Below are 14344 nucleotides of genomic sequence, written 5' to 3' on the forward strand. Positions count from 1 at the left end.
CATGGCTGTCAACAGATGTGAAAAAAGAAGTCCTTTACCAGAAGAGGCAGCTCACTAGTTCAGCACAGCTCCTCAGCATCTGCATAGATCCGGTGCTTCAGCAGGGCTTTTTAGGACTTTTATCAAGAAGCCCCACTAAAGCACCTGATGCACAGACATTGGGCAAGCCAGGTCCAACTAATGAGGTGCCTTTTCTGGGAATGTGCTGCGCTCAGTGCAGGGGTGCACCAAATTTAAAGTAACCTTTTTTTTTTTTTTTGGAGGTGGAGGGGTTAGGTCTGTAAGCAGCCCGTGAGTAATCCCATCAGTTAATTAGCTGCACTGTTAGCCAAGTGCATCTTATTTCAAGCTTGAAGTTATCTAAGTTAAACTTCCAGCTCTTGGATCTTGCTGTATTACAGATGAGTGTTCTAGCCGGCTGGGTCAGCACCCCCTTGCCCCCCACGCAGCAACTCATCAAAACTCCTATGGGGCTTTGGGTGGGTGGAGGGCAGTGTTTGGGCATGGGACTGCTGGAGGCAAGGGGAGTGCACTAGCATGTGGCCGGCTGCTGCCACACTGGGAACAGCTGCACTGGAACCTGCACTCTGGCCAGGGCTCATGCTAGCGGGGCTGTTCCGCTCCCTTTGTCTCCCCTGCCCTAGCACCACTGCTCTGGCCAGGCAGGCAGGAAGCTTCAGCCAGGCAGCTTCTGCCCAGTGCATGGAGCTCTGGCTCCAGTTCCCAGCTGCCTTCCACCTGCTCTGCCTGCCCATGGGTGGCCTGGTGCCTCATTGGGCCTGGTGGGCACAGCGGGTGAAAGGCAGGGGAAGGGGCAGGGCCAGCCACAGCTGGAGACAAAAGGAGCAGAACAGTCTCACCAGCCGGGGCCTTGGCCAGAGTGCAGCTTCCAGTGAGGCTGTTCCTGGTGCAGCTGCAGCCAGCCACATGCTGCTGTGCTCCCCTGGCCTCCAGCGGTTGCCTGTCCCACTCCTGAACACTGCCCCCCAAAATGGCAGTGTTAAATGTGGTGCACCCCTGCATCGAGCACAGCGCATTCCCAGAAGAGGCACGCATTAGTTGGACCTGGCTTGCCCAATGTCTGTGTGGATCAGGCGCTGTAGCGGGGCTTTTTGATAAAAGCACTGAAACGCTCTGCTGAAGCACCAGATCTATACAGATGCTGTGGAGCTGCCTCTTCCGGTAAAGTGCTGTTTTTTTCACATCTGTCAACAGCCATGGAGGTTATGTAGGGAGGTGATAAATTCTTCATCCTTTGAAATCTTTAAATCAAGACTGGCTGACTTATTAAAAATATTGGACTTGGTGGAATTATAGATTGCAATTTTATGAGTTGTGCTCAGTGAGATTTTGAACTAGATGATACTGATAGTGCCTTCTGGTCTCCAAATCCCTGAATTCTTCAGCTGCTCTTTATACAGAACTCCTACTGAAGGCTTTGAGCATTAGGGTAACTGTGGAATACAGGTTTCCCTCACCAGCTGCGGTTTTGACTATCCCTGGTTAATGTTCTGTATACCATTTTGTCTATCACAGTATGCAGTTTTGAGTAATCACGGTTTTCTGTGGCAGCAGCGAGATGCAGGGAGCAGAAACTGAGCCCAGCTGCAGGCCACCATGCAAAAACCAGGGACCCATGTGCCCTCTCCCTGGCACTGTGCCACCTGGAGGAGCTGCCAGGCTCCAATTGTGCCGCAGCCCAGCCCGGTGGGACCCGATTCATCATGAACAGGACCCTGGCTGGGCATGGTCATGGGACAGATGGAGCTTGGCGACTCCTCCAGAGGCAGTGCGGTGCCAGGGAGCCAAGGAGTGTGTGTGTGTGTGTGTGTGTGTGTGTGGGAGGGGGGGCCACAGGTGCCCCCAGTCTTTGCACAGGGCAAGAGCAGGCTGCAGCTGGGCTCAGCTTGTTCCCTGCATCTGCGCCTCGCTGCTCTACCTGTGGTGGCAAGAAGCAGCAGGTCCGCTCACCGCTGTGCCCTGCTTCCCTCCCCAGCAACCTGCAGGGAGCAGAGAAGCCAAGCAGGGAGTTCCTCGTCTGCCTTTTTGCCCCGTGCTGCCCCAGTGATATACCTCCTGCAGCAGCCCTCCCCCTCCCCTGGACGAGCCACCCATGGCCCTGTCCTGCTCTGCACTGGGGCCCCGAGCACTGCCTGGCTGGGCAACAGCCCCAGCCCTGCCCAGCTCCCTCCCTACAGGGGCCCCTCTCCCCCCACTTACCCGCTCGTCCAGAGATGCAGGCAGGTGGCTCTCATTGCCACTGGGCTCAGATGATCCCACAACCTGGCCCAGCCAGGGCCCCGTTCAAGTCCTTAACCCCACTTTTCCCATAAGCGTCTGGTCTTACCAACCACAGTTTTGCCAACCACAGGAACTTCTAGGAAGCTAACCCCCGCAGTTGGCGAGGGAAACCTGTAACCATAGAATTGGGCCCTAATTTTATTACCTAGTAGTTGTGCTGGACTAATAACAAAGCCATGCCTAATTTACATTTAGTACAGAACATGTGAATTGTTTAGACCTTTTTCAAGAATGAAGTTTCCACAGTGAATGTTCTTAAAAGAATGCAACCTAGCTTTCACGTCCCATGTGAACTCTAATACCCTGTGCCATCTATAACATAGTTTCTGAAGGTAATACGCAGTAGCTTGTAACACAAACTTGTGCCTCTACTGTATGGAACGATCACCACTCAGCTACATCCTTGGTTCTGTCTTGCTGATACCAAGCGGAGAGTCTCCTGTAGGTTGGCTGGTGGTAGACTTACCTTTGGGAATACAAGGGTCTGATTTCTATTCCTTTTGGCATTATAAAGTTCTGAACGGCCACAGTGAATAACAGAGTAATCAATCTGAGGTGGTTACAGTTGTGTTTTAAGTAGCGGTAGCCTCTAGATCAGGTATATGTTTAATGAATGAATGATCATTTACCAAAATGTATTATCTACTTTTCTTCTCTCTACCTCTCTCCCTCCTTAGGAGACATTTTAGATCTACAGGTCTATTATCCCTGGGAATTCCTTTCCAGCTCTCCTTGCAGAACAGTCGTATTCCCTCTAATAACATCTGGAGTTACCTACTGGGTGATCAAGTTTTTGCAGCAGCTGGGCATCTGGCCGAACTGCATCAACAGCTACACCCTTCTCGTAGCACCTCGCCTTCTCCTCACCACCTTCTCTTTCATACTTGACTATACTGTGTATCGGCTAGCTCCGTTCTGGGGAGCAGATCGGTGGAACGCACTCATTCTTCTTGCTGGGTCCTATATCACACTTGTGTTTTTCACACGGACATTTACCAACACACTTGAAGGACTTCTCTTTGCCCTGCTTATGTTACTAGCGTCTGCAAGAGAGTCTGACGCCAGTCTGGCAAAACATACTCGCAGCAGTCTCGTAGGGATTATAACGGCGGCTGGATTTTTCAACAGGCCAACTTTTTTGGCATTTGCTTTAATGCCACTGCTTTACTGGACAGGCTTAAATATCACTCCTCGACACAGCATTAGAGCTATTGCAAAGCACTTCTTGAAGCTTGTTCCTAGCGCAACTCTCACTGCCTTTATTTTCGTAGCAGCTGACACGCTATATTTTACCTCCTTTCAATCAGAGGATAGCTCAAACAGTACTGAAAAGATCAGCATTACAGCTATAGTAAACCAGAATATAATTGTAACCCCTTTTAATTTTCTTAGTTATAACCTTAATCCCCATAACCTTGCACAGCATGGGAGCCATCCACAAGTCACTCATTTTGCAGTCAATGGGCTAATACTCTTTGGGATCCTACACATTCTGGCCATCAATATTGGTTTGAAAATGCTAAGGAGGTGCATCCATCCATTCTCATGGATCAAACCACATGGTCATCAGTCATCCGCAGTGTTGGTGCATCCTGAGAACAAGCTAGCACTATTCTCATTCTATTTTGTTCCTTTGGTAGTTCTTTCCCTGTTCAGTCACCAAGAACCTCGATTTCTTATTCCTCTGATCTTACCACTAGTCCTATTAATTACATCGCACAATAGAACCATAAAGTGGAAACCCATTATCATCATTTTCAATGTTCTTGGTGCCTTTGTGTTTGGGTGTTTACACCAAGGAGGGTTGATCCCATGCCTGGCTCATTTAGAACAGCTCATACATTCTCCAGAGTCTTTGAGCCACGGAGCACATTATACTCTCCTCTTTGCTCACACTTACATGCCACCCAGGTTTCTGCTGAATATCAGTAAGAAAGATCCACAAATAGAAGTGATCGATATGGCTGGGACTGAGCTACAAACCTTCTGCCAAACAGTAGAACACCTAGCAAACACCTGTGGTGGTACCCAAACTGAGAGAAAACCAGCTTGCAAACTGTTTGTTATTACTCCTGGAACAATCAGCACAAATGTAAAAAAATGTGGTGTTTTGTTCAAGAATGAGACCTTAATATTTCCACACTTGACAATGGAAGATCCACCACAACTGTCATTTCTGTTCAGTGACAAATGGAAAAGTCAGTTAGGACTATCCATCCTTCAGCTGGACAGAAATCAAAAGAGCATTTAGGGATTTTATTTATCTTTCTAGTTATTTAATGTTGTGCTGAAGAAAGTTGTAGGCTCAGTGATTCCGGAGACGGAAGTCCTCTTTTTATTCACAGACCGATACATCCCAGGCAGTGGTAATGCAAGCTTCTCCCGTGTTGTTTCTCCCATTACCTTCACCACCATGCATCAGACCTCTTCTGGATGGACTCTGTTTAGGTGTGTGATAGTTGTTCATTCTTCATGAACTGAGGACAGTTTTAAAACCAGGCTAATTTTCCTGTGGACAGAGAACTAGACCAGCTGATAAACATGCTGAAGATGTCTATAACAAAACACCTACCGTGTTGTTTAAGGCTCTCAGGTATATGGTTGATTTGTTGAGTTTTCATAGATTTCATAGACATCAGGGCTGGAAGGGACCTCTGGAGATCATCGAGTCCAGCCCCTGCCCAAAGGGCAGGAAGTCAGCTGGGGTCATAGGATCCCAGCAAGATAAGCATCCAGTTTACTCTTGAAGGTGTTCAATGTAGGTGCTTGAACCACCTCCGCTGGCAGACTGTTCCAGACCTTGGGGCTTGGACAGTAAAGAAATCCTTATGTCCAGCCTGAAACGGTCTTGCAGGAGTTTATGACCGTTCGACCTCGCCATCCCTTGGGGCGCTCTGGTGAACAGACGTTCCCCCAGATCCTGGTGGTCACCCCTGATAAACTTATAGGTGGCCATCAGATCACCCCTGCGCCTACGCTTTTCCAGGCTAAAGAGTCCCATGTCTCTCAGCCAGTCGTCGTAAGGTCTGTTTTCCTGACCTCTGATCATGCACGTGGCTCTCCTTTGGACTCTCTCAAGCTTCTCCACATCCTTTTTGAATTGTGGAGCCCAAAACTGGACGCAGTACTCCAGCTGCGGCCTCACCAAGGCTGAGTACAAGGGGAGAATGACGTCCCGGGATTTGCTCGAGAAGCATCTATGGATGCATGCCAGCGTTTTGGTCGCTTTACTAGCCGCAGCATCGCATTGGAGGCTCGTGTTCATCTTGTGGTCAATGATGACCCCCCAAGTCTCTTTCTTCTGTAGTGCTATCCAACGTAGCACTGCCGAGCCTATAAGGGTGCTGCAGGTTTTTCCTCCCAAGGTGGAGAACCTTGCATTTTTTGGTGTTAAACACCATCAGGTTCTCGTCCGCCCATTTGCTGAGCTTGTCCAGGTCAGCCTGGATCGCCCGCCTATCTTCTGGCGTGGATGCTTTGCCCCAAAGTTTGGTGTCATCGGCGAACTTGGCCAGTCCACTCCTGACTCCAACGTCCACATCATTAATGAAGATGTTGAACAATGTGGGTCCAAGGACAGAGCCTTGAGGGACCCCACTGGTCACAGGGCACCACGATGAGTGAATGCCATCAATTACAATCCTCTGGGTCCGACCACGGAGCCAATTGCACAGCCAGCGGATCGTGGTGGAGCCAAGGCCACAACTGGGCAGTTTGGCCAGGAGGTGATCGTGGGATACCAGATCAAAAGCTTTTTTGAAGTCAAGGTATATGACATCAATCTCTTCGCCCTCATCCAGGTGACAGGTCACCTGGTCGTAGAAGGAAATGAGATTGGTCAAACAAGACCTATCCACAACAAACCCATGCTGGCTTTCCCTTAGGATGTTAGCCTGGGCCAGTCCCTCAAGGCTGGCCTCCTTAATAAACTTTTCTAAGATCTTCCCCAGGATAGAAGTCAGGCTAATGGGCCTGTAGTTAGCCGGATCCGCTCTCCTCCCTTTCTTGAAGATCGGCACCACGTTGGCCTTCTTCCAGTCTTCGGGCACTACACCAGAGCGCCAGGAGTTTTCAAAGATCCAGGGGCTATGACGCTCGCCAGCTCCTTGAGTACCCTGGGGTGCAGGTTGTCAGGGCCGGCTGACTTGAAGGTATCCAGCTTCTCAAGGTATCCAGCTTCTCTTTTTGAGTTCTACTGTGTCTCATGCATTAATGAACTTAGCATCCAGAAGCTCATCAGAGTCGTTAGGGCAGATTACACTCATAATGCAGTATTTTTTTTATATGTGAGCACCATCATCATAGCACTGTGTATAGTAACAATAATATGTCCTCTCAGAGGACAGGACTGTGCAAAAGGGATTGGAATGAATATGGTTTGTTCCATCTAAAAACACCAGTGTTACAAAGAAAAGGAAATGAAGTTAGTTTATGGTACCAAGTTTTAACAGGAAATTTGGCAGACTACATAGTCACAGGAGATGCCCTTACTTGGCAGTTTGTTCCCTGTGAAAAAAGCTTTTTATATTGTAGGAGTTTATTTTTTCCCCTCTAATTGTGGACATGCATATAGGCTGTATTTCATTTTCTAGTGCAGCTTTCATGTTTTCTATTACAGAACAAGCTCTGAAAGAAAGTATTATTATAGTGCACCAAATGTATTTTTAGGTCAGTTCCCTTGCCTATGCTGCTAATTATTTCTGTAAATAATTTTGTTCACTGCATTCTGTGCCAAATTTGTAAAGTGGTTATTATGCCCTCTTTAATGTTTATAGTTTAATGTAGTGAAGACCCTTATGGAAAATACATAGAAGTATTTGTCATGCTAGTACTTACACAGTCCGTAGTACCATAGCATCCTAGTATACCTTGTAACTGTTTTATGATACAGAAGGTAGTTCTCTCCATGGCGTGCTATGATCACAGGACTTTTTACAGGCAGCTTGTGGCAAAACCAGGAAAAGAATTTGGATTTCTTCCATGGCTGCTTATCCCCTTAAAAACGGGGTGTTTTAGGTGTTTGAGGCATGCAGAACAACATTGTGAGTGTCAAGTATAATCTTGTTATCCTGAAGAGTGCAGTATTATTTCTGAGTATACCACAGGAATTACCACACTGAGCACTGAGGAATTACCATTGGAGCACTGAGGTCCCGGGAAAAGTTGCAGAGTATTTTAAGATATTTTGCTATGGATCCACACTGAGTTTGAGTCTCACTCTGGACTTGTACCGAAGGCCACTTCCAGTTGACCCACCAATTAATCATTGCCTCATCCTTTGCAAATCACGGAATCTGCTCAGTAAAGCAAAGTCACAAACCTCAGCATTGGACACCGCTAGGCCCATCCTAAACTGCAGTAAGCACCATGCTGGCTGGGACTGTTTACATACTTATTTCCAATAAGGTTTTCAAAGTGGGCATATTCTCATGGCTTTTTATTTGGAGAACCACTTTGTACAGTTCTACAAGAAACTGTTTATCAGGTGTCAAATAACGTGTCCATAATGCTTTAATCATGAGATGACTCACCAGTGCTTGAAGCCGAAAAGCCAAATTGTTATTGTTCTCAAGTCAATGAAAGGTTGTGTAACCCTCAATAAAAAGGAGCGACCCCGTGTTTGTGGACTTACTTGCATTCAGGTGATGGTTAGGAACCCCACCAAAGGGATCAGTACCCCTTGTATGTGTCATCTGTGAGCAGATGGGATGCAACAAAATAGGCAAACAGAGTGCAAGTTGGTCGGAAGATCACTTGCCTCACCAATATGAGCGGAGTGATTTGTATGCATGATGAAAAAGTAAGTTTTAAAGAGAGACTTGAAAGGGTGGAGTTAGACTGGATGGAAGCACAGGACTGCTTGTGGAAGTAGGTAAGCAGGTAGTCACAGATGCCAGCAGGCGCAGTGAAAGGGTGGCTTAAAAATGGAAAGATCTAATGTAGGATGGGGCTAAAGAGCAAAATGATTGGGACCTTGCATGAACTTGAAGCTGCCTCCACTGACGTGCACAAGGAGGTGACAGCCAAACAGCGCTTCTTGTAGTGAACACAAGTATTAAGACGTTAAAGTAAACCTGGGTTCTTCATAGAGTTGAGTTGCTTGGCTCCCTAAGATAATACAAGCTTGCAAAATAGCCAGGGCTAACTATAATGACAGCCAGCAGCTGCATGGGACCACTTCCACACTCCAGCTGCTGGCTATGGTGCTTATTTCAAGGGGCACAGCTTCTCAGCTGTTTCGAACCACACTGTGTTCCTCCCTACTGTGCAAGCAGGCCCCTTTGAATCAAAGCAGCAAACAGCTGGGCATCGTTCACCCCACCATCCACTGTGAATTTTGTAATTTCTTGTTTTGGGACAAAGCAGTTATGAATCTTATTGGCTGAGTTGCACCACACAGCCTTGAGTGATTGAGCTCAACCACCAGCAAGTACCCTACCTCCCAGATTGGTCAGCCTCAGGCTTCAGCGGCTCCCAAATCCAGGACAAGTAGCCTACATGCAGGCCCCAAACCCAGTGGCCTTGGAGATGCCCCTGAATCTCACTTACCCTAGCCAAAAAGCCAAGGAAGAGCTAGAGGGCAAGCCCGAGAGCAATCCCCATCCCTGTAAACGGTGCAGCAGAGATCCTTGCACCTGGAGATGACTGTAGACTCTTGCAGGTCCACTGGGAATCGAGGCACCCAGCTACAAATGAGTGGAGTCCCACCACAGTGTGAGTGCGCAGTGGCTACACAGCTCCACAGACCATGGAGTCAGAAGGGACTACAGAGGATCATCCTGTCTGACCCCTGCCCCTGGCAGGAAAGATGACCCAGGTCAGATGACCCCAGCCAGGTGACTGGTGAGCACTGATGCCAACCACCAGTTCAGTGTGTGGCAGCAATGGCTTTATTGGGCCTGGGATGCAGGCGCCTTCAAATACAATCTGTGAGAGCTAGGACTAGAGTCCTGGGACCGGGCCGTGGGCCGCCCGTCAGCGTGCCGCGCGGGGGCAACGCATCCCGGCCGAGGCGGCAGCAGTCCGCAGCGCAGCAGGTGAGGGCCGGGCCGGGCCGCTCTCGGGTCGCCATGTCGGCCGCGGGGCTCCGAGCGGGGCGGGCCGGGCCGCTCTCGGGTCGCTATGTCGGCCGCGGGGCGTGTCCCGGCGGCGCAGTGCGGTCCGGCCCGGCGCTCCATCGCGTCACTTGCGGTCGCCAGGGGTCCGAGGCGATCCCCGCGCGCGGGCCGCGCTCTCGATCCGGCGGCGCAGGTGGTGGAGCAGGCGGGCGGCGCGCGGGACCAAACGCAGCTCCACGCGGACCAGCACCTCGGCAGTGAGGCGGGCGGCGGCACGCACGGGCTTCGTCTCAGCCAGGCGCTCGGCCAGGCGCGGGTTGCCGAGCAGCGCGCCCAGCACCCGCCGCAGCACCATCCTACCCGGAACGCCCGCAGGTCAGGGCTCGCCGCCCCGCGCGTCACGGGCAGAGCGCGCGCTGATTGGCAGCGCGCTGCGTCATCAGGCCGCGCGGCAGGGGGGAGGCGGGTGCTGTCACGTGCGCAGCGGTCGGGCCTGGCCCAGCCCAGCCCAGCTGGGAGTTGGGGGCGGGTCTAGGCCGGGGATGGGATTCGTGCGGCGGGAGCCGAGCGTGGGGCCGAGCACGGACCCCCCCCCCCCCCCCGGCCCGGCCGGGCTCCCGGAGCGTGTCCGGGTGGCGGCGAGGAGTGCGTTGGGTGTTGCCCCATGATCCCAGCCCGGAGCTCGTCCCCTGTTCGCCGGGGCGCGGGTAGCGCACGAGTCTGGGAGCCGGCAGCTGGCAGCTTCGGGCCGGGCAGTGCTGCCCGGGCGGCTTTAAAAGAGGCCCCGGGGGCGGAGATGCGGGGGGTTGGGGCGGTCCGAGAAGGGCCCCGCCCGGTGCGGTGCGAGTAGCCCGCAGTTCTGGGGGTAAGGCCCGAGCAAAGGCTTCCCAGTTTCTTCAGCAGAGTGAGGGGGCGGCAAGGGGTGTCGGGGCATCCAGGGAGGATTTTCCCTGGTAATCCCAGCCCCGGTTCAGCTCTCTGCCCTGGGCCAGGCACAAAGCATGCGGGCCGGGGGCCTCTGCGTCGTCAGGCTGGCGCTCCCAAACCGAGCATCAGGTTGGGCGTCTTAGGGAGAGTCCCCCGATGCCAGAGATGCATAGTGTGGGGCAACCCCAACAGGATTTGCACCATCATCCTGGCTCAAACCCAGCTCTTCGTTCAGCCTGGGGTCAGTGAATGGGCAGCTGGGTTAGGCAGGACTCTGCTTGGACTGCTTTGGGAAAGTCTCCGATGGCCGCGGTGTGCGTTGTGGAGTGACCCAAAGAGGATCTTCACCCATCCGCTAGCCCAAACCCAAATCCGTATTCATCGTTTCATAGTTAGTAGGGTCGGAAGAGACCTGAGCAGATCATCAAGTCCGACCCCCTGCCATGGCAGGAAAGAGTACTGGGGTCAAATGACCCCAGCAAGGTGATTGTCAAGCCTTGTCTTAAAGACCCCCAAGGTAGGAGCCAGCACCACTTCTCTTGGAAGTTGGTTCCAGCTCTGAGCTGCCCTGATTGTGAAGTAGCGCCTCCTGATGTCTAGTCTGAATCTACCCTCTGCTTGGATCTGCTTGAGATGCATCTGTGGATGCACGACAAGGTACGGTTGGCCTTCCTGACTGCATCCCTGCGCTGCCGGCCCATGTTCATCTTGGCATCAGTGATGGCTCCAAAATCCTTTTCTGCTGCTGCACTGACGAGAAGGGAGTTCCCCAGCCTGTAGGTATGGTGCTGGTTCTTCTTCCCCAGGCACAGCACCTTGCGCTACATTTTGTGATGTGTACCATGTACGCGGGCAGCCTGGCACACCTGCACTGAGCCCTGGGTCTGGCAGGGCACTTCCCACCCTTCTTCAGCAGATTCTCTCTGGGCCAGCTGGGTTCTTGTGCTTTGGGGTGACCCAAAAAGGATCCACGTGCTATCCCAGACTCAGCACACTTCCGTATTCAGGCTGGGGGGGGTGGGGCTGAAGTTGGTTCCCTATTCCTTATTCCCAGTCCCTTATCCCTTATTCATGCTTCCCAGTTCTTTTTCAAAGCTAATCTAGACCCAATAAAAGCTTGTCATTAATGAATTAAACATCCTAAAGAGAGCAAAGTTCATTAACTATGCATCTGCACTAACTAATATGTAAAACAATATCCCACATCCAGTACATAGCCCAAAACGAAGGTCAGATTAGGATGGAATTATGGGGCAAAATACTTGTAGGCCACCCCAGACTTGCTGCTGATGCCATACTGTCCCAAAGAACCCTGACCACACTCCTGCCTGGCCTCAAGTGTGGTTTGGCCGTGCCAGGCTGCCAACTGACAGCTCCCCAGCCACTGTGCTGAGGACCTGGACCCTAATAAGGAACTGGATATTGGGCTGGGATTATAGCTAGAAATCCTTCTTTGGCCACCCCACACCATGCCTTTGTGCTACCAGGGGACTCTCCTGGACATTTTTTTAAAGTTTTTTTTATAGAAGTAGGGTCGGAAGGGACCTTGTAGATCATCAGGTCTGGGCAGGAGAGAAAACCGGGCTCAAATGACCCCAGCCAGAGACTCTGACCAGACACTTGCCCAGCCAAAGCGTGGTTTGGCCGTGCCAGGCTGCCAAATGACAGCACCCCACCCCCTCTGCTAAGTATATGGAACTGAATAAAGAACTGGATTTTGGGCTGGGATTATAGAAGCAGCCCTCGGATTCACGGTGATATAAAAGATAGGCTAACTTGCTTAATTGAGTAAGTCGTAAGTTCAAGCATGAGTAGTTCATAAGTTTATAAGTTCAGTATTTTAAATATTTGCCTAACAAATTGACTAGTAGGCAGTTTTAATCCAAGCATCTATGACTAAGATGTGTAATACTAATATTAAATATAATCTTACAAAAATGTAAGTGCTAATACAGAAGACATCTATTCTGAGGCTCGACCCTGACCCAACTGGAAAAAAGAAGGTGACCCTGACCCAACTGGAAAGAGGAAGGCGCCCTCAACAGAAAAGAGGAAGATGCCCTTACGATGATGACAATCACAAGAGATAATTATAACTAACAGAAAAATATGTAGCGATGACTAACCTCATTATACCATATGTAAGACAAACATATAAATATAGAGGGTTCAACCCCTCTCAGGCGTAGCTCCCGTCTTAAGGACCGAGAGTCTACCCTTCTGCAGAAGCAATAAATTTTCTACTGGCGCTCTTGTGTCTCTTGACTCGTATTATCACGGCTAGTGCCCACGACGCAAGACCAAGCTATCCTTTCCTGTTTGGGCAGCTAACTCGGGTTTTGCTGATAACGGCACAATTGGTTCCTGAAAGTGGCCTGTTAAATCAAAATGCTGTAACTCAGAACAGATTTTCCCATGGGAAAAAATGTTATAAATGGGGGATTAGTTCCTATGGAAAAAGCCAGCACTTTGGCCGTGCCAGGCACCAAGTTACTTGCCATCTGCACATTCTAGTTACATTGCTGCCAATAAGGAGCTGGCCTTCTGCTGGGTTCATGGGGCAAAACCCTCATGGAATCATCCCAAAACATGTCCCCGCTACCAAGGAGCCTCCTGAAGAAATCTGGGCGTGTCCCTGCTCACCACAATGCTAGCTTTTTGCGCATCAGCCTGCCAGCTGACACCCAACCTTTAAGACCTTTATGTTCCACCAGGCAGTAGGTGGCAGGATGAATGACTGCATGCAAATATAGGTATCAGTGATGGAGCACTGCTCCAATGCACGGTATTTAGCATGTGTCAGAGTAGACTCAATTAATCAGATTTGCTGAAGCGTTCTAATTGGCTCAGTCCAGCAGCCTCTGTCGTGTATTCATTGTGCCCAAATTTCAAAATGGCAGAGCAGCACTTTAACTTCAGCTCTTCAAACCAGCTTTGTTAAAACACCCCCACCGCCATTTTGAAGCGTGGGACACTAAATACATGTGATACTGCGGGTGCTTTAATTAAAGTGGCTCTCAGAGCTGTTCTATTTAAAGCACTCCTCTCCCCCAGAGGCCCTTAGGACTTTTTCAACAGTGTTTCACATTTACCTCCAGCTGCCACCCAGAACCTTGGTAAAATAACTTAAAACTGTGTTGTCATTTAAAGCAACCTGCTCACTCACTAGCAAATGTTAAATTAAAACAAGTTTATTACAAGGGAGAAGGGGAACAGTGGTACTCCCTAAGCAAAACCTTAACTATTAACCTAGCTCAAAAGAGATCACGGTCACAGTCAGTGGCAAACCAACCTGCAGAGCTCCCTCCTAGCCAAGTCACTTTGGAAGGAAGTCTTACCCATAGCTACCATCCAGGTATTCTACTACTTGAGATGCAAAAGAAATTCCTTACTCAAGTCAGTATACTTAGTGCAGTAGGCATGGGGGGGCTGCCAGTTAGCAGCCTGGCATGAAGAAATTGCACCCTGGGCCAGGCAAGACACTGGTCATGGGTATCTAGGAGAGTCCCCCAGTGCCAAAGAGGCACGGTGTGGGTGGCCCAAAAAGGATTTGCAATCATAATCTCAGGCCAAAACCCAGTTCCTTATTCAAGCCATTATACTTAACACTAGCAAATTGCCCATCAAGAATGACCACGGGGATTCCACTTGGTTCTCTGGTCAGAGATGTCTAGGAGTCCCCTGGTGGCACAGAGCTGTTGTCTGGAGTGACTTATGAAGTGTTTCTAGGTATGACCCCAGTCCAAAATCCAGTTGCTTGTTCAGGTCTGTATATTGAGTGCAGTGGCTGGGGTGCTGTCTGTTGCCAGTCTGGCACGACCAAACCGTGCTTTGATCCAGTCACATCTCTGGTCAGAGATGTCCAGGAGTATATCCCCCGTGCCACAGAGGCATGGCATGGAGTGGTTTAAGAAGGATTTCTTGCTATAATGCCAGCCCATAATCGAGTTCCTTATTCGGGTCTATATACTTGGCATAGTGGCTAAGGTGCTGTCAGTTGGCAGCCTAGGATGGCCAAACTGTGCTTTGGGCCAGGCAAGTCTCATCAGAGATGTCCC

General features: G+C 50.3%; 2 protein-coding genes across 4 annotated transcripts in view; one reads left to right on the top strand and one right to left on the bottom strand.

Moving 5' to 3' along the window:
* The window catches only part of PIGZ (phosphatidylinositol glycan anchor biosynthesis class Z (Gwada blood group)), a 40986-nt gene that overhangs the window by 1813 nt on the left and 24829 nt on the right, over positions 1-14344 (top strand). The window contains exon 2 of one of the 3 annotated variants that reach the window (XM_090051091.1): positions 8963-9120. The exons of 1 other annotated variant lie outside the window; for it this stretch is intronic. In XM_090051091.1, coding sequence (XP_089907217.1) covers positions 8963-9113 — 151 coding nt within the window. In that variant the 3' untranslated portion in view covers positions 9114-9120. Of the gene's footprint in view, positions 1-2978; positions 7921-8962; positions 9121-14344 lie in introns of those variants that run through there. One more of the 3 variants, XM_090051090.1, reaches the window with a different exon arrangement.
* NCBP2AS2 (NCBP2 antisense 2 (head to head)) lies at positions 9169-9751 on the bottom strand. Its single transcript, XM_090051094.1, has one exon. It carries the CDS (start codon positions 9712-9714, stop codon positions 9484-9486), a length of 231 nt encoding a protein of 76 aa, XP_089907220.1. The 5' UTR covers positions 9715-9751; the 3' UTR covers positions 9169-9483.

The sequence above is a fragment of the Crocodylus siamensis genome, chromosome 6, assembly GCF_052110815.1.
Source record: "Crocodylus siamensis isolate JL-2025a chromosome 6, ASM5211081v1, whole genome shotgun sequence".
Lineage (NCBI taxonomy): Eukaryota > Metazoa > Chordata > Crocodylia > Crocodylidae > Crocodylus > Crocodylus siamensis.